Source organism: Amblyomma mixtum, chromosome 6, assembly GCF_055824585.1.
Source record: "Amblyomma mixtum isolate Tamu chromosome 6, ASM5582458v1, whole genome shotgun sequence".
NCBI classification, from domain to species: domain Eukaryota; kingdom Metazoa; phylum Arthropoda; class Arachnida; order Ixodida; family Ixodidae; genus Amblyomma; species Amblyomma mixtum.
In genome coordinates, this window is record NC_143017.1 from 150,675,663 (window position 1) to 150,695,534 (window position 19,872).

At 44.6% G+C, this 19,872-nt stretch overlaps 1 protein-coding gene across 1 annotated transcript in view; it reads left to right on the forward strand.

Annotated features, from left to right (window-relative positions):
* The window catches only part of LOC149340763 (uncharacterized), a 102,802-nt gene that overhangs the window by 57,970 nt on the left and 24,960 nt on the right, over window positions 1-19,872 (forward strand). The window contains exons 3-4 of the mRNA XM_089549614.1: window positions 14,173-14,218; window positions 15,638-15,730. Of these exons, the coding sequence (XP_089405740.1) occupies window positions 14,173-14,218; window positions 15,638-15,730 (139 nt within the window). The remainder of the gene's footprint in view (window positions 1-14,172; window positions 14,219-15,637; window positions 15,731-19,872) is intronic.

The window sequence follows — 19,872 nt, forward strand, 5'->3', positions numbered from 1 at the left end:
GGAGATCGTCAGGAGCGGTCCTCTCCCGGCACTTTATTCTGACTAATGATAATTATGACGAGGAGAACATTAAGAATTGAGTTAGATTAGCGTACGAGGTAACGTACGAAGCAGGCGTAATGAAATATAAAGGGCGGAAAAATGTTGATGAGCACTTATAAGGATCATAAAAATGAAGAACAACATCGCTCCACACAATTATAATAATTACAACAAATATTGTGGCGTATTATTTTTCTCGCAGCCCTCTTTGTTGGTTACAAGCGTAGAAAATCAGGTAAATTTTTGTACTCTTGTATTTATACTAGCCAGCAACTTATGCTTTTCTCTACACGATTGTCAACTTTGTCTCTGTTTGGTTCATAGTTTGACACACCTAGAGGATAACATACCTACCTAGAGCCATACCTACCTAGAACATGCCTACCTGACATACTAGAGCGCTCTGCCGTGTCCTCACGTCTTTTTGGTTTTCTTCTTCAATCTCTTTGCGCAATTTTATTCCTTTAATACATAGTGGACAGGACAACGTGACGTTGCATGTCCGCTCGTCACTGCCTTCATAAATTTATGGACATAAATATTGTACAGAAAGTTAAAACAATGCCTAAGGACAGGTTTAGCATGGCGATGCGCTTTAACAAGAAAAACAGCACGAAGGGTCAAGTCTCGGGAACAATTTGATTTGTAAAGAGAACGTTTTAACGGAGGAAACTTTGTTTACCCGGAACATTTGTGGAGAAAATAAATTGGAACGTGCTTCGTACTACTAAAATATGCGATATGCACAGATAAGCTCGACGCTGCTCATAAAACATGTAGGCTACTCAATATACAAAAAAAAAGAACGTGGGGATAGCATTACTTCGTCTGGTTCTCCGTTAACGTTTCATGAATCCTCTTAGACGATCCTCCTAGCTGGAGAAAGAAGCGAAGCTTGTATTCTGCGCTCTTACGGATTGTTTTTTCGGCGTCTTGTGTTTACAGCTGCTTTGTTTTTTCCTGCCTCCCTTGCAATCCTTTTTATGTCAGCCGTGTATCCGTGAATATTGTCACCCGACGGGGATAACGAGCGCACGGGAAGGCTTGAAACTCGCTGCAATCTGCCGATTGAGTGAAGCGTGTGCTCGGAAGTGTAGCAAAGCTTATCGACATGAAATATGCTATAGGGTAGCGCATGGCTAGCAGTAGTACGAGTGTAATGCTGAGGCTTTCGGGCCTTATTCATCAGAGCCTGATACAGAATCCCTCAGTCAACTTGAGTCCGTTATAGCGAGCGTTACAGGTCTTGGCGGATACTTCGGCATATATGCTTCTGCAGACAGGAGCATTGCGCCAATGAAGGGTGAATAATTCATACTGAGGGGTAAAGAAGACGATGGTACGCACATACAGCCTTCGGCGATGGCAAAATCACGTCTTCAAAGAGATTAAGAAAGCAGGAGTTGAGGGCACTGCACTTTTTTTGTGTTTCATTAGAAGAGAACTCCGCTGCGGAACAGTAAAAGCTGACATGAGTTTATTATATAACACACTGATAAAGAGTAGCAAAGAAGAGTAAAAAAACAAACTTGTAGGTTTTTAACGCAGCGAAACCGAGTAGACATACAAAATCATGTGTTTAGTCTTATTGGCTCATGGTTTTGTTTTTCTGGGTCGTCTGCCTTTCTGGCGACGATATTAGACTCAGGTTAAGGTCTGATCAAGGGCAAGCTGATCTGATTTGTTCGCGCCGCAGATGGAAGCTGATGCAGACGACGATGTGCAATGCACAGCGCGCGAGTGTGTTGCAGCGTAAAACGAGACGTGATCGGCTGCGGCGATAGCAATGTGCCCTCGTGAAGTGACCAACGATGCTTATCTCTTCGCGCCGCAGCCGGTTCAGAACCCAGTCGCGGCAATATTCATTTTATTTCTGCAAGGGCTGTCGCTATGCTATGCTTCGCCAAGGCCAACTTCAAGGTCAGGCTTCACACCAAGTCGGTAAGCCGGTTGGACCTCATGCAGTAGTGCTTCTTTACTAAAATCAGGAAAAGGCTGAAACGAAAAGAAATCAATTGTTAATCATAATTCAAGTTCTTTACTTCAATACATTCATCAAATGAAATACTTTTTTTTTCACAAGTCATCTGCAGGACTGCTCACTCCATGTGTTGCTACTATTATCTGGTGCTGGAAAGTTACCGCAACTCACTTGAAAACAGGAACAAACAATAAGAACCCAGAAACGAACCACAATTTAAATGATGTAATATTTATGCCGAACCACTGTTGTCGTTTCTTCAACTCACCACGGCAAGCAATGGCGAATTGTGATATTACACTTTCACTCTGATATGTGCAGCCAGGATGCCAGTATGGACCAGCAACGATTATCCACCATTCGAATGGCGCAAAGCTCCCGGTAGTGTGGCCCAAGAAAAGACGACGCATCCTTTCCAAAGTGCGTCTATGTTTAATTCCTCTATGAAACATACCATCAACTCTACTTCGAAAAACATTCTCGGAAGGAAGCAATTAAACTTCTGGCCACTCATCTCGGGAATGTTCGACCGGATGCTGGGTACTCCATCCGCTCGTCGAATTGATTGCCGAGCACTCCAGGCCGCGAGTGGAATCGATCGAGACTCTGCAGCTCTGACTGACGAAGAGCGTTGTTTCCGAGCGGACCGTGTTCCGACCACTCGAGAGTCCATCTACGTCGCCTCGCAGCTGACATCCTCTGTTTGCTCGGCAGATCGGCTCTGCAAAACGGGACTTCCCCTAACGAACACCTCGGTCCATCACGCCACGTGGATGGCCTTAATGATAGCTTCCTGATGTGCGTGCAAGTATACTGAAGAGCCTATACGTACCTCCGTGCATGTGTTCTGACGGTAAACTGATTGCCTCCGATCAGAGAGGAAAACGCTTGGGACGCCGCATTGCGCGTAATAACGTACAGTGAGACGTGAACAGTGAGGCGGTTCCGAGCGCATTTATAGGCAGACCCCGAACGACGTCGCTTTCTAGATTTAAAGCTGCTGATTACAGTCGATTACCTCGGTATAATGTATTGCCCATGTGAGGTAAAGTCACCAAATATATGATTACCTCGTTCTTGACGGTTTGGAGCACTGATATGTTTTTATTGTGCGAGCATTGATTCATTAATTTATAGATAGGTGAGACTCACCCTAGAGTCTCACCAGCTTTGGTGAGCAAAAAATCTATCATAATAGAAATTAAGCTCGGTATGTTACAGAAGGAAAGAAGACGAAAAATAAATTTTACATTTACACTTTTCCCTCCGCCGTGGTGGCTCAGTGGTTACAGTACTCGGCTGCTGACCCGAAAGACGCAGGTTCGATCCCGGCCGCGGTGGTCGAAATTCGATGAAGGCGAAATTTTATAGGCCCGTGTACTGTGCGATGTCAGTGAACGTTAAAGAACCCCAGGTGGTCGAAATTTCCGAAGCCCTTCACTACGGCGTCTCTGGTAGCCTGAGTCGCTTTGGGACGTTAAACCCCATAAACCAAACCAAACCATTTACACTTTTCAAACATGTAATCAGTCCCCTAATGTCGTTACTTCTGGAAGCAGTTTGTGGTGCACTATTTCACTGTGGTATATTGTGGTCATTGTGGTGTATATATCGAGTATAGTAATATTATCGTTCTGAAAAAAATCAGGCGTCATCGTCGATGTCGACGCTGCGATCGAAAAAGCAGGTGGCCCTCCTGCCCCCTAGGTCACGTGACCTTATGACGTGTCATCACAACCTGCCCACCGTGACATATGGCAATCTGCCCATCGAACTGTGAGCAAACTGCCCACCGTGGCAGGTAGCAATTAAATTAATGACTGCTTACGAAAGGTTGCTCGGGGAGAGCAGCCTGGGTTTCACAAGCCCCACCACTGGATGTATTTGACGCAGCCACCTGCAGGGTCAGTGGGCATCGCTTAACCGCTGCACCACTGAGCCAAAAGTGGTAGGAGGGCTCCAAGGGATCTATGAATGTAAAGTGGAGAATGACCGATTCCGCTTGTATATGCATGTAGGCAGAACCTATGCGACAAAGAAGGAATACCTGCGTGGCAGGCTTCTCTGATGCTACCGCATTGTTCTCTTAGGGATTGTTTAAGTGCTATGTGATGAGTAACGCAAGTACAGTCTCCGTGTCTGCGAAGTGATACGCAAAGAGCACCCCAGGCCGCTGAAGGGACCTAATAACGATGTCGCGCCATTTCCTTAAGGCTGAGCTTAGGTTTTCCCTTAAGTTGCTTAGATGAACCGTTCCAGGCACGATGTTCTTTGATCCTCTTGCCTTGGTTAAAGTGAGCGTTTGCACATGATACTGGGTTGAAGTGAGAAAATTTATAAATCTGCGTTGTATTTTTATTGCAAAGGCAAAAGTAAAAAATATAAGAACAAGCCGATGTGGAGGAAACGGTGCCTAATGAATGGGCATTCTTGCGCAACACCATCCTACTTAACGCAGTAATTTTTCAATATAGATATATATATATATATATATCCGCTGTTTAAAAGCAGTACTGTTTCAGCACTGCTACTAAGATTACGTTTAAAGGGCTGATGATACGTGGCCCATATATATCTCAGATGACTGTTTTATAATACTGTGTTGGACTGTCGAAAAAAAAAAAGAATGCAGCTCACGATGAAACACGGATTGATACATTTAACGCACCAGAAAAAGCAAGCGAACATTGTGGACGAATGCCATCGATGTTCCTGAAAGGCTCTTGAACTTTGAGGCTAGACGTCCCTTAAAAAGTTAGTTTGTTCAATTGTTGACTTCATACTGATAAATTCGCGCTAAAAGACACAGACACACGAAAACACAAACATAATTGTTGACACTTCCAGCAAACCAGCGATTACCAAGCGCATCTACATCGTTGAAATTCGGGCTTGTTGGTTCATAAAAGTAATGACAAGCGCACTCGTGAAATTATCGAAGCAGAAAAGATAGCCAGGTTAGGAAGTGCCTGTGTAAGCACTCCTTCTGTCGCACTCTCAAAAAAAGAAGTAGATTACCTACGCTCACAGTGATTTTGCGCATGCTTTGGGATGATACGGAAAAAATGTATGTATAAATTCTTGTGCTTTGGTTTCTAATAAAGTTAGAAGTTAGCGCTGTGTGTGTCTACTTGTTCTTGGTCCCCTGTCTTGTTTGCGCTATTGCTCCTACGCATCTACATGTCTTGGATTAAACTGGTAACCTAACATGCGTAGTGCCAGGACAGTTTCATCACCGTCCTCAGGGCTAGGTACAACACAAAAGAAATACAGCTCCCATTATTCGCTGAATAAGTACTTTCTTCTGGGCGAGTTGGTTCATAATTTCCAAAGGTAAAAACTTGCGCAAGTTTTTACCTTTGGAAATTATTCGCTGATTATCCCTGATTTGCACGAGCCGTAGACACCCATCCGCCACAGCTCCTTACCATTTAAATAAAGTCTATTCCTCCTCATCGTCAGCCATAAAATTTTCTTGTCTAATCTTCCCTCCTGACTAGGTTTGGCTTAGCACAAGCCTAAATCGGGGGCAGGGAGTCGGGAGGAAAAATGTTTTTACTGTGGTTTGACGCGAAGTGCGCTTTATGTAAATTAATATTTGGATTTATATCGCAAAAATGAATTGTAGAATATTTGGTTAGGTCTTGTTTTATTCATTACGAAAAAGTTGTACTTGAATCTTCGACTAGTGGTTTTTCACTGAGCAAGCGCGCGAAGCATAGACGCAGTTACGCAAGCCATTTCATTGTGGTACCATTTTACAGAAAATATAACCTCACTCTTTATATACGCTCGCATACACAGGGCGATAACGGTATGTACGTCGCTGCTACAACTTCACAACATATATATGCTCGCTGTCAGTGTGAGCCAACAGGTTTCAAATGGAACATTGTTTGCACAAAGCGCCCGGGAAGCCAAATACCCGCGCCATGCATTTCCAAAGCCATCCGTTATCCATAAAACACTACCACGCCAGGCACGTGGGAACCGCTACAGATGCGAACTACGCAACTGACCATCCGGCTACCCGCAGGCTCGCAGTAGCGATGAAAGCTGTTTGCCGCAATGGGACCATTTCGAAGACGCTGACCATTCGTGCAGTCGCTCGCCGAGGCCTTGCGAAATAACCTCGTTGCCGGCGACGCCGAGGATGTGCAGGATATCGGCACGGTCTCCGCTCCGTTTAATGCCGAGTGAAAAACAACCTACGCGGGCAAACGCTGCGCGCGTCGGCGGGAGGCGCCCGCACTGAAAGAAAATTACGCGCGAAATTCTCGCAACCAAGATCGTGACGCAACCGGCTTCGATCGGCGCCTCGCGTGGGCGGACAGAAATGCCTGTGCGAGAGCGCGGGGCTGCGATCTTTATAACGTGCTTGTTAAGTTCGACCCTAGTGTGTGACTTCAGCATCAATCTAGCACGATCGAACTGCGTGGGTGTAAGGAGGGTCGGCGTGACTTCGGGTGTTTGCTCACCCAACAGCGACGCGTTAGGTACGGTTTCATGGTGTGCTTTACATTGCTGGTATTCTGTTCCCACCCCACCTAGCTACGTAGATTTAGAGTTTGTATATGTTAGGTAGCAGAATAATAACATAAATAGAAAAGTGCCAAATACCTTTGTTTTTGGAAGTGCTCGTAATTAAGAAAGATTAAAAGGGAAAGAAACAGGAAAAAAATGGGAACGACCTAGTTCGCGAAAGTGGACCAGATGTGTAGACGAATAGCACTGAAGACGGACACGTCTTATCATTACCAGTACGAAAGAAATTCCCTTAACATACATCAAAACATTGGTGTCTGCATATGTACAGTCTTTGTCAAAAGTTTAGAGCCCGGGGGTTTGCTTCTAAGCCTTGTAGTGGGACTCCTGAAGTATTCGTGGCAGCCATACTTATTAGAGGAGGAAGGACCAGAAATCATCTTACTTTCAGCAAATTTCGAGCGCTGCAGATGCTTTACGAACCAGACAGTGTGCTTCAGAAGCAAACCCCCTGGGCTGCAAACTTTTGACAAAGGCTGTACCTTTTAGATGTGGGTAACTGGACGCCTTCCAATAACCACTCAGTTACTTTGTGGATAGCTGCCATTATATTCTCATTATACCCTTATTATATGATATTCTATACCCACATGCCCATTATAGTCGAATAGGGTACTAAGTGCCTTATTCTGAAGCGAAAAAAATTAGGGGACTATGCGCTCAGCGGGAATTATAATGAAGTGCTAGAGCTCGTTACGTTTTGCAATCAGACAATGCATACGGGATATAAAAAAAACGGAGTGTCTAGCGTTCCGTCCAGACGGAACATTTGCTGCTTCTGCAGTTCCGTCCAGACGGAATATTTACTGCAGCTAGAGTTCCGTCCATACAATAGACAGTTCTAGTTTCACGTACGTTGAAGCTTCACGTACTTTGAAGCTTCACGTACGTAGAGCGCTTACGGGTCACCAGTGTGCATGCGCAGAACGTGAAGTGTCTGCGTGAGTCGAACGCACGACGTGAGATTCGGATCTTCGCGTTGCGGTCTTCACGTTGCTTGCATACGTGGCGTTGGCAAGATGGCGGCGCCCTGCCCGCCCGCTTCACGACGATAACAGCTTCGTCGCTAATCCCTCGACGTGGTATCGTGCTGTAAACTGCTGTATTTGCCTTCAGTTGGTCCATTCTTGCTCTCGCATGAAGTTTTAGGTGAGAACTAGCTTTTGTTTTCCAGATAGAAATGCGTTTCAGCAGCTCCTAAGCCTGACGGAGAAGTGTTCGTGGTCGTCATAGCAACGAGTGTGCCGATGGTCTCACGAGACCACGCGAAGCTCAAAACCACGCGGGATATCGCGAGACCCGCGGCACAATCAGCGGGAAAAGCAAAACGGTGCACGTTTTGGCTCCATACGCACACGTCGCCAACATGAGTGGGACACCAGCGCGCCTTCGCTTCTCGAAAAACGATGATTTAGATGAGCTGCGGGACGTGAAGGAATGCAATCCCTTTGAAGATAACATGCAATATACAGTTCGGTGGAATGAAATCGCTCAACGTTTGTCAGAAGAAAGGGGGAAAGTATTTATCGCCCGCACTGTGGCTTGCCCGGCTCCGCTCCAAGCAGCTCGACTAAACCACGGCCACCTGAATCGAGCGCGCGGTGGTTACTAAACAAAATTAGTTTTCTTGATCTGTACTAGATGGCGCGGCACAACATGCTAGCGCATTTTTTAGGTTCTACGGCAGATCTACACAGTTTGCGTCCCGTACATGTAGCTAAAACTGTACGAAGCGACACGAGTGTATGCTACGTAGACTGCTCACGTTTACGTGCGTGAATGTTCTACGTACGTAAAACTAAAACTGTCTAATGTCCGTACTGTCCATACTATACAAAATGGGTGATCTCTACCCACATAAAGCATTTCTTTGCCTCTGGAATAACCATTTGACAAAGCTGTATCCAGTGTTCTCTGTACGCATGTATACGGCACCAAAATATCTGTCCGCGTACTGCGTTTAGTTACATCCTCGAAGGTATAACTTCCGTGCATGCATGCACGATCGGGAAAGTGACACTGTTAGAAGCAAAGTGCAGAAACTCTTCGCGAAGTGATGTGAAGCCCTGTCGCTGTTTGTGCTGCAAGATGACGTTGCGCGAAAAAGACTAGGACGTACACAAACGATCAGCAAGCATTATGCAAACGCACCAACAAACCCAAGCCAAAGCTCGTTCTATTGCCATTTCTCACTGACTGCTTGGAAAATAAAATGATGCAGCAGAATATCCTGTCACACATTTGGCGGAACAGGATTGCCACTTTTTTAAATGGACATGCAAAAGTCTGCAAGCAAACTGGTTTCCCAATCCCTAACGCCAGCTTTAATTCCGTCTTGACATAACTCTTGTGGCAGATAATGCTGGACGGAACTGTATGGTGTCAGATACAGTTCCGTCTGGACGGAACCCCATCGCTACATGCAGTTCCGTCTGGACGGAACTCTAACGCGAATTGTAGTTCCGTCTGGACGGAACTCTAGCCACAGCCTAAAAAAAATCGATGGGTGCTCTGAAGTACAGACATTATGAAACTGCAAAGTTCGACAGCTTGACTTGCTTTGTGGCGAAATAACTCACACCGCACTGTTGGAAAAGCTGTGGTGTTCGTAACAGCCGATTTGTGTTCGTGAACACCAAGACCGAAGAGAAATTCTTTGCAACCAGATTGGGATAAGCCAATAAGACTGGCAACAGGAAAGTTTCTGATCATAGACGAATCGAATTCAACCAAAGAGAGAGGTTCGTTTCTTTATTGGTAGCCGTTCGAAATACCAATTAATATTGGCTGGTGTACAAGAATGATAAGGTAGCCAGTGAGATAGACTCTTGCCTAAATAGACACTCAGGAGAACTGAATGAAATTATTGTTCTCAATAAAAATAGATTCTTTGGATCAGTTCCGACTATGCTGACATTTTTCCGGCAGCAAAAAACGCACGTATCGCCGAGAAAATTATATTTAAAAACCTTTCCGGCAATCGATTCAAACTCGTGACGTCCTTATTGAAAAGAATCGGTTGCCACCTGGGATCCGCGCCCAAAAATTGGTTTAGACTCAAGTATTTTAGTGGCGAAATCAGCCGGCAATGACGCCACCTGTATTTTTTTTTGGTCTTTTATAGTTTATAAAGTCTCCGCTTTCGGTTAGAGTAGTCTCTTCGTGATTAAAATGCGGTACCGTTTCGAAACAGGCCGCCTCCTCTTTGTCCTCAGTGTCGCTTTACCAATAAGAGCACCCTTGTTAGAAAACATTGCATGCTTACTTTTCTAAACCAAGTTCTTTTCCAGACTTCTTCGACATATTTCTATCACTACCTACGCCATAATCCCGCGAGTTGCGAAATCCCAAATATGGTCGGGGTTAAGCGACTAACGCAACGACTCGAGCTCCTAACCAGAGGAGGCTGGTAGCCGCAACGTGCATGGGCGGCTGATCTTTGCTCCTTGCCCAGTCTCGTCTCGCTGGCGACATAGACAGCGAGGGCTAGGGATTAACGGTCCCCCCCCCCCCCCCCCTCCCCCAGATTCATCCTCCGCGGTCAGCCCTGCTGGCCCGCATGCAACTGTTATTAGGTCTCGCCGAGGTTCTCGGTGGCTCTGGCGCCGAGACGAGATGGACGCGGGGAGCAGCCAAAGAGGATCAGATGAGGGGGAGGGGGAGAACGGCCTGACCAGACAGTGAGAAACGAAAGCGCCTAGAGAGAGTGGAACGAACCGGATGGGGGCGACGTTTCACTTCGCCCACACAATGGAGTAACCTGATTTGGTACAGGAGCATTTCCATCTCGTCCTTCCCGCCGAGCCCAAAGAACTCGTGCCCCCTTACCTCTGGCGACACAGCGTGAGGTTACCTCATGCGGTTCCCTGCCAATGGGCGAATGAATAAGCGAGTGATTGTGTAGGCGGATGAGCAGGAGTCGGAAGAAGCTCCTCGTTAACAACTTGTTCATAATTGTGGTTTGTGTGCCCGCCCACGAGACGCATATATATTTCATCGCGACGGCTCCTTACTGCGGTCCAGAGCCATAAGGGAGCTGAGAGCGCAAGCATCGGCAGCTAAATAAATACTGTCCAGTGCAGAAGTCGCATTTAGAAAGAAGCAGGGAATGACCGGAAATTTTTTTTTCTAGCATCATAATCCACGCCCATCGTGTTCATCGTTCTCACGGTAAATTCAGAGCGTATACTTCTTTCTGGTCTTGCCTTCGACATTCGCATAGTATACACCACCAGCAGGATTACCTTCTCCCAGCGCTCGACGGCGGTATTGTAATAATGCGATGCTGGAAAAGGAAGTAACATCGTAAGTAAGCCGACAGAGCATCGGTCTTAGAAGGTCTATAGGTTAATCCCCAACTACTAGAGTGGTGCTTTTGTATTCCTTGCTTTATAGCAAGTTGGGCCAGGCATCGATAAACTGAACATCGCTCGTGAGGAGTTTAGGATACATATAAGACATACATAACAACCTCTACTATAATATAAGAGCTCTAGACAGTGGATAAGCGTAGGTAGAGAAGAAATGAAACGAGCTCTGTGCTGCATTGAGAGATTGAGATGTATAATTTAAGTTCTGAGTCAATTACAATTGCCGTCATTCATACAACAAAAACAGGCTCGGTGAAAAGGCAATATGACTGGAGGTGAATGAAGTAGAATTAAAGTTAACTTTATATTCCTAATCCTCCGCATAACGATCCATCCGCGCTCGTCAGTAAGTTAATCCTTGCACTGGTGTATCTGATTCACGAAAAAGCTATAAGTACTGAGTACGTACAGAAGAAAATACAAAGTAATTAAACTGCCGACTTGTGAGCAGCCGGAGCTTTCATCTTGTGTCGAGAGCAGGCGCGTACCGACTCTCCTTTGATGTTTCCGGTATTCCCGGATATGTATCGCAGAAAAAAAAGGAAAAATAAGATTTTTCTTGCCCCGAGTATTTTAATAATTTCGCCCAGCTTCTTGTGTCTAGCTCAATTCTAAATATAGTATTGTGCAATCACGACATATTTCCCATAATGAAGAATGTGAACAGGATTCCCTGAGAACTTTAGATAATATCTGTTTTTATTTTTCTAGAATTTGTCTTCTAGTGAGCAATCGGCGAAAAATTACCCGCTACGGCGAAAGTATTTCTTGCTGTGTTGCGTAAGCCTCACAGCTGTTTTTCATTCTTCTTTTCTTCCTTTCTCTTTTTATTTCTTCTTTTCCTTTTCTCCCTTCCTTCATTTCCTTTCTCTCTTTCTTTCCCTCTTTTCTCTCTTTAGTTTCCGCTTTCTTTCTTTTTCCTTCTTCCTTTCTTTATGCAATCGGCGAAAAAGTACCTGCTACGGCGAAAGTATTTCTTGCTTCGGTGCGTAAGCCTCTTAGCTCTTCTTGGTTTCATCTGTAGAGATGAGAAAAGAAAATTAAATAATGCATTTTTCTTTGCTTTGGGCATCTTTGCAAGAAGCGTCTGTTAAACCACAGTGTGACGAAAATACCAGTATTTTCGCAAAGGGTTTCGAAGAGTCGATTGGGAAAATGGAGATGCCAGAGTGTGGAGAGCAGAGAGAAACGACACTCGTCGAGCTGATGTAATTAGGCTTCGGCATTTCGTGGCCCGCGACAACTAGTGGCAGAAGTAAAATGTATACAGTGGATTTCAGAGGGAAATTTGGATAGGAAGGCACGCAGCGAAGCTTAAACTGAGCTCAATAAAGGAAGCCAGATGGGAGAAATGAAGGATAGAAGAGAAAGTGACGAAGAAGTGAAAGAACGGAGTAAAGAAAACAAAAAGAAAGAAACGAGGAAATAAACAAAAAGGAAAAGAACGAAAGGAAGAAAGGAACAGAAGGAAGAAAAAAGAGAAAGAAAGAATGGAAGAAAGAAACGCAGAAGGAAAGGAAGAGAAAAGAGAAAGAGAGAATTAAAGAAAGAAAGAAACGATGACAGAAAGGAAAAAGGAAGAAAGGAAGGAAGAAACAGAAGGAAAGAAAGTGGAAACAAAGCAGAGAAAATAGAGAAAGAAAGAAAGAAAGAAAGAAAGGAAGAAAGAAAGAAAGAAAGGAAGGAAGGAAGGAAGGAAGGAAGGAAGGAAGGAAGGAAGGAATGAAGGAAGGAAGGAAGGAAGGAAGGAAGGAAGGAAGGAAGGAAGGAAGGAAGGAAGGAAGGAAGGAAGGAAGGAAGGAAGGAATGAATGAAAAGAATTCAAAAAAAGGAAAAGGAAAGAAAGCGGCAACTAAAAGAGGGAATAGAAGAGGGAAAAGAAATAAAGGAAGGAACGGAAAGAAAGGAAAGGAAGAAAAGAAGAAAGAAAAACAAAATATGGAAGAAATAGAATCATTTAAGGAGTGAAGATTTGCCCCCTACACGGTGCGCGAAGCGATACAAATAGCGGCGCTATTTGTAGAACTTTGCAGGATTTTCAGCACATGTGGACACATCGATCTTTAGCCAGAGCTATCAGTGCAGTACAGAGAGGTAAATCTCTGACGGGGCCCCTAAACTTAACTGAAAGCAAAAGTGTACGGAGCATCAAGGTCTCAACTAACTTACTTGGGGCATGGCACAAACAGACTTAAACAGTCCAATGGCGTGGCTAAGTGATTTTTGTCACTTGTTTTGGCGCCATTTCTCAGGGCATCGAGTGTCTAGATCTGCTTCCTCCAACGACCCACATGATACTTGGATATGTGCTTTTAGTGTGTAAAGAACGAAGATGCACTAATTAAAACCCTCTAAGGCCTGAACAAAACAAGTAAGGAAGTTGTATTTTGCCTCAGAGAATGTGGACGTCTCGGTGGAAACTTAAACTGCTTGTCTTCACCGTGGTGAACCCTGAATGAATTCATCACGGGGTTTGGCTTTAAGTATTTTCTGCATACGAGCAATTTTTCTTTTTCTCTCTCTTCTAATGCTTCTGACCGGCGCAGGAGAACACGTGAGTGTATTCCTTCACAACTGTCATGCTTGCCCGCTTTCTTGAAGTTTATCCGCATCCACTCTTATTCTTAGCTTGGTCCCACCTCTGTTTTTTCGCTCACACCAGGACTTAAGCTTAATATTTGCTCCTTGCGTCGGTCTTGGCCGCAGTTTCGCTTCATGGCACCGCCTTGCGATTTTACTATGCCTATTTGCCTAATCCTAGTAGTTCTAGTGATATGCCTAGTTGCGTATACTTGCGTAGTCGTTAATTATCCGCTGTATTTTTTACTAACTGCACTACCACCTTCTGGTGGTTCTTGCATGTTCTGTGTGCGGCGTTTATGGCTCTTTTTTGTATATTAAGTATATTAGAGGAGCACTGCATGCGCATATTACATTGCTGTAAAATATACTTCGCGTTTACTCAATCTCGTGGTAACGTGGTTATGTGCTTTACGATTCGTTTTTTTTTAACTTTCGCTACTGTCTGGCTTCACCAGCAGCGAGCACCCGTTCGAAAAGGACGAACACGGGAATTTATGTGATTCCAGTTATCGCTTTCGTTGGTTTCTTCTACCGGTAGCTGTTCTTGTCCTAACAGATATTGTACAGTCGCCGCCTTGCAGGGAAAAATAATAGCCGACGTTAAACCGTCGCCGTCACCTTGTCACCTTCACGAGAGGTTCTTTCTTCCAGGTTCCTGACGAAGTTGAACAGCTAGATCAGCTCAGAAAAGCGACGGGTAAGTGCGTTTCTTATTGCAGCAAAAGTCCAAAGCGTGCATATCATCCTAGCATGATCGAAACTTCATGGAAGAATGAATTTTGTGAAGGTGAGCTTCCTAGCTGCAAACGGAGGCGGTTTCGGCGCTAAACGCCCAAGCCCGGACAGAGATGTATACAGGCACACAAAAAAGTTAGCGGGATGTGGCTTGCCTGAAAAAAAGAATATTCCTGGGAGGTCACGCTAACAAGAGTTCACTGTGAAACCTGGGAGAATAAAGGAACACGCGATCTCTAGCCGCTGGAACCAAAACCAGCTGACCTGGTAAGCACGAAACGCCGAAATTTGTTTTTTTTTGATGTGAATGTTAATCCTGTAAACTTTGCATATTTTTGTGTGCCGGATTGCTGTAGAAATTTGCTGGTATGTGCGTACACACAAATACAACGCTCTTTTCCGCGTGCGCCATGAAGGCGAGGTGCTTTTGATCTGCTTTTGCAATAGTCAACGGCGAGAATCTCCTTCGAGCTTTGGAGTCTGCACTTAAAGTTTACAAAGCACGAAACGGGATAAACTTTTGATTATCTCAAGCTATGCGCTGCTGAGACTGAATGGGCTTATACTGTTGTTATCAAAACATTAAAAAAAATTCCAGAACTTCTCTTACTCGAGAGCGGCCGTTGATTGAAGAAAACAAAATCTCTTCCATGTCCACATAAAAGCAACAGAGCAAAACATGCACTGACGGGGAGTTTGGTTCGATAAGCGTCTGGCGCGAAGAACAAGAGGTAATTTACATTCAGGCCGCTAGTGAAGGGAAAACAGAGCAGAGTATTGAGTGGAAAAAGAAAGAAAGAGTCCTTTGTAACGCTTCTGTGTTTACTAAAGGAAATCGAACGGAGTCTGGCTGGAACGTGCGCCTCAATTACTTCGCTTGGAGCGCTGTCAGCGCTAGAGACAAAAGCTCTCTGGCGAACTTTTTTGGCGAAGCTCTCCCTGCCACTCTTCAAGCAGCCTTTTTTTTTATTTATATTAAGGCTCGTCTTATCACTCGAGCGAAGAAGCGACCATGCGAGCCGTAAGTAGCTAAGGCTTCTAGGTCAAACGAGAGAGTGCGCCAAGTTTAGTCAGTAAAACTCACTAACTTCCGCTTCGAAGCGTATCCTAACGCTTGAATAGTAGCGCGCACCCAATGTCCACCTTAATTAGGATATACTTTTCTTTAAGGGGCTACAGTCAAAGCGTTGTTGAATAGAACCTCAGTCATGAGTGTGCTTTTGTGTGCAAAGGTGACGAAAAAATGAATAAATTAAAGCACGCACAAGAAATGTAGTGGAGGAGAGGTCAGCATTTAATGCGATGGTAAATGTAGCGTGGCAGTCGTTTGTTTGAAAGCATTTAGTGCCTGGTGAGTCATCGTCACCGTTTCTTTGTGCAGGCTCCAAGGCAACAAAGGTGGTTGAATCTGAGTCATCCCGAGTTTTGAACGTGGATGGCCGTGTCCGAGCGTCAAGCAGCAAGGAGAAAACAGGTAGGCGACGCTTCGGACAGTCTTTCCGTATAATGAAAATGGTACTGTCGCTGAATTTTGCTACAAAAATACTAACGAGTTTGCTTAGCGCGCACTGACCATTCATTCAGCTCTAGTTCAAAGCAGCAATGCTTTAAAGCGCACAAGAAAGTACTAATTTTATGCCGCTACCCCAGTGCGCACTGCCAGCGCTGCCGCGTTTTAGATGTCCATATCTATCTGATGCTTTACTGCATTGTCACACGTGACTAATCATCGGAGTTTCTTGCGGGAGCAACGACTGCGTTAGTTGTTTGTTATAACGTGGCGACATCATGATGGTGCTGGCGTGGTAGAAACATATGGTATTAAACTGAAGTCAACTAGTAAAATAAAGGCGCTGGACATCGGCAGCATTTAGGTCTATGCTCAGAGCTATCACATTTGATCACTTTTTCAAGTACCTACATAATATTCAGTTGCACAGAAGATTGAATTGAAATAAATGTCGTACGGAACCGTTTTTTGTTCTAAGCAAAAGAGTATTTTTGCATTGTACACGCAGCAGCAGCAGCAGCAGCAAAAAAAAAAAAAAAAATCCTTCTCGCCAATGTTAACCATTTAACCATTTATGTTAACGCGAAATAATCGAAGCAGCGCACATCGCCTGGTCTAAAGACGCATGCGTCAGTAGCCCCTCTTTATCGATCAGTTCAAAAGAATTGGCATTTTTAGTGAAGGGAAAATGACAATGTTGTTATTGTTCTTGTTCAGTTTGACATGCATGAATTGACTATGAATCTATGAATGGATGGTTGTTTTCCTTGTGTTGTTGGAACTGTGTATATATGCCTCGTTCCAAACAATAAACACCAGTTGAAAGTCAGCGCTCGTGTGTGTCGTGTCTCCCTTCTTGTCCGTGTCTTAGTGCGCGCTGTTCCGGTGAAAATAACCATTTACGTCATCCTAGAGTGACTGACCTGGCAGATGTCTATTTTTGGGCAGAGCGAGCACACGTGGGGAACTTCTTTTTATGATTCCTGATCTGTCGGGTAGACTTTTTCTCTCGATTTTAGGAACTATTAAAACAGCGCTTATCTGCTTGGCATCAAAGCTTATATTTTTCGTGAGTTCTTTGTTCTCATCCTGAACTCGACTTCCGTTTCGAAGCCAGAGAAAAAAAAAAACACCCTGCCAATTTTATCGTTGTTCTCGACTCAGAATAATGGAATCTGAAGTGTTACGAAAGCATCGCCTAACCGCAGCGTTCTTTCAGTGCAGGTGATCCATGTTGCGCGAGAAGCTACGGCATGATCGTTCTACCCTTTGTATTACACTGCAACTACTCTTTTCTTTGTAAAAAATCCTTGTAAGGTAGCAGGCACAAAAGCTGAGCTTCACAGCGTTGTTTCTTTTTTCGTGGTCGTAAAATTTTATGGCGCGTAACGCTGACTAAAACCTCCGATTTTTAGAAAAAATGAAAAGAAACTCGCCACGTGTCTAGTCTGCCTGGCATGAATAGCCTGAGAGGAAACATGAGACATGCAGAGCTACATATAGCAAGGCCCACTGGCTCTCACCTCGCCTCGCGCTTGAGATGTTTGTTCTGCTTCTGACAGCAGACGACATTAACGTTCAGCGTTAGGAATTTTGTGCAGTATTGTATAGAACTTCGCTTTCATACTACTCTGAGATAGGGCTGCTTGCACAAAAGATTAGCTGCCGTCATGGCTGTGAGGGTTCGTGATCTCTCACCCCAAATGGGACAAAGACTCCGGCTTGTAATACGCCGCAAAGATGTAGTGAACTTGCTTTTGTCTCGCGAGAACTTGAGGTCTGCAATGGGGCGATGGAAGACCTGCTTGATCTTGCTACTACTGCGACCAGTCATGAACGGATATATTTGTTTTGAGTAAAAGAAATGACGCAGTAACTGTCTTGCATATTTCGATAGACACCCTAACCACGCCTTAAGGGAAGGGATAAAGAAGGGAAAGAAAGAAGAAAGGAAGAAAGAGGTGCCGTAGTATTTCTCCTAAGCGCGACAGTATCGATGTTAAAGAGGGAGCCCTCTTTAATGTGGGACAAGATGGATAGATCGGACGAAATAAGAGGTGAATCAGCGTTTTCGCGCGCCTTTTCCCAACATATATTTACGTGTTTTCCAATAAACAGCCAGTTGTCAGTCAGGGCCCATATCCTCCTTTTTTCTTCTGTGCCTCGTTTTTGTGGCATTAATTATTGTAAACCAACTAGACCAATATGGTGAGCGTACTGGTGAATCGGTGCTACGGTTGCACATAAACCGACATGGCTCTTAATATGGGCGAGGGAAGAAGGTATGCAAGCAGTCACAACAAAATAGTAGGGCCTGTTTATCTCTATGTGGTACTTGTGCAACCGCGCACGGCCAATATGAAAGAAACGTGGTAACGGTTACAGCTCGGTTTTCGAAATGGAAGATGGAAGTGCTCGTGTCCTGCAATGCACCACATCGTGTATGAGTGCTGCATTGCTGTACACATACACAATGTGTACTGCGATGCAGTACACATCCCTTAATAGCGGGAAAGAGAGCGGTAAGAAGACGGTGCTTTCCTGTGCGCTGTCCAATCGACCTGCGACAACCGCTTGCTTCAGGACTCAAACATCCGCTCACCGGATGTGCTTCGCTTCCTGTTGAGGGGGGAGGTGGACGCTGCTTCTCATTATTTTGCTGCGTCGAGGCCGCGACGTGCTCGGAACAAAAAACTGGGATGGCCATGTTATCTAACAGTCTTTCAGCGACACAGAGCATAATGTCGGAGGGGTATTTTGCTTTTTTGACCTGTCGTAACGATCACACTCGTTGCTTGGGCAAAGAAAAACGTACATCTGGGCACATCGGGAGAAGATACGAAAATTTTGGGATGCGAGGCGTGTAGGGTGTTCGCGGGAAGACGAAGTTACTTTTAAAGATAGGTATTTCAGATACCCTTTTCCTCTAAAGCTCCTAATCATTCCAACAGTTCACCGCCTGTGTCTTGGCCACTCCCCCGTAGTGGGTATGTGCCATTCTACTCGAGGCCAACCAACCAACCAACCAACCAAAACGGTCGGTCGTTCGCGAATATGAAGGTTGCAGTGGCGGACGTTATTAAAAGAATGATGTTGTTTTATTAGTAAGATAATCAAAATCTCACAACGAACATTTATTTGTAGCCGTTGCATGTGACTGTTATAATTATCAAATTGTAACGGGCCGTAGGTGCATCTAATATGTGTGATTAGATATGAAAAAAAGTGTAATTGGCTTCGGCACTCCAGCGCTAACAATTCAATCTACCCAATCTAATAAAGCGCCCGTAGATGCAGCTACGAGCAATCCTAGGCCACCGTGGGAATATCCGGGAGGCTTAGCGACGCTGCCTATGCGCTTACTTCTGGAAAAGTTCCCGCAGAGGCTTGAAAGTCGCGGCGACATACCCGGACGACAATCACCAATGCCAGCCGGCCAATTGAATCCGAAATGGCAAATGGGTAACGGATCCCGATATAATACGACCCCAGATTACACTTTCTCGACAACCTAACTATGATCTAGTACGGGACAGACTCATGCGTGCATAGCAACCACACTGTGACTTGCTTTCTTTTCCTAACAGGCGGAAGAAAATCACTGCATGGCTGTACAAGAAAATTAGTTTCAGAGCTCCGAATCTATTACAAACAAACAAACAAACAAACAAACAAACAAACAAACAAACAAGCAAACAAGCAAACAAACAAACAAACAAACAAACAAACAAACAAACAAACAAACAAACAAACAAACAAACAAACAAACAAACAAAAGAGGGGGCAGAAAAGTGCGCGAACGCAAGAATGATAAATTAGGTGAGAGTGCGGCCGCCATTCCACTCGGAATAACTGACAGTCATCCTTCACAAGGTAACAATTCAGTCAACATCCTTCACTTTCAGTGTGCTTGTCAGGCACAGCATATGGCTATTGATTATGGCGTCCAGCGTTTATATATAATATCATTACAGCAAATTATCTTTGTACCATTCAAATTTGCCATGCGTACAAATGACGTGAAGTAGGAGCTTGAAAAGTCTTAAAATGCCGAATCAGAGTTGCATATTTCAGCTTTCTCTTTTATTAGAATTGCCATGATCCCG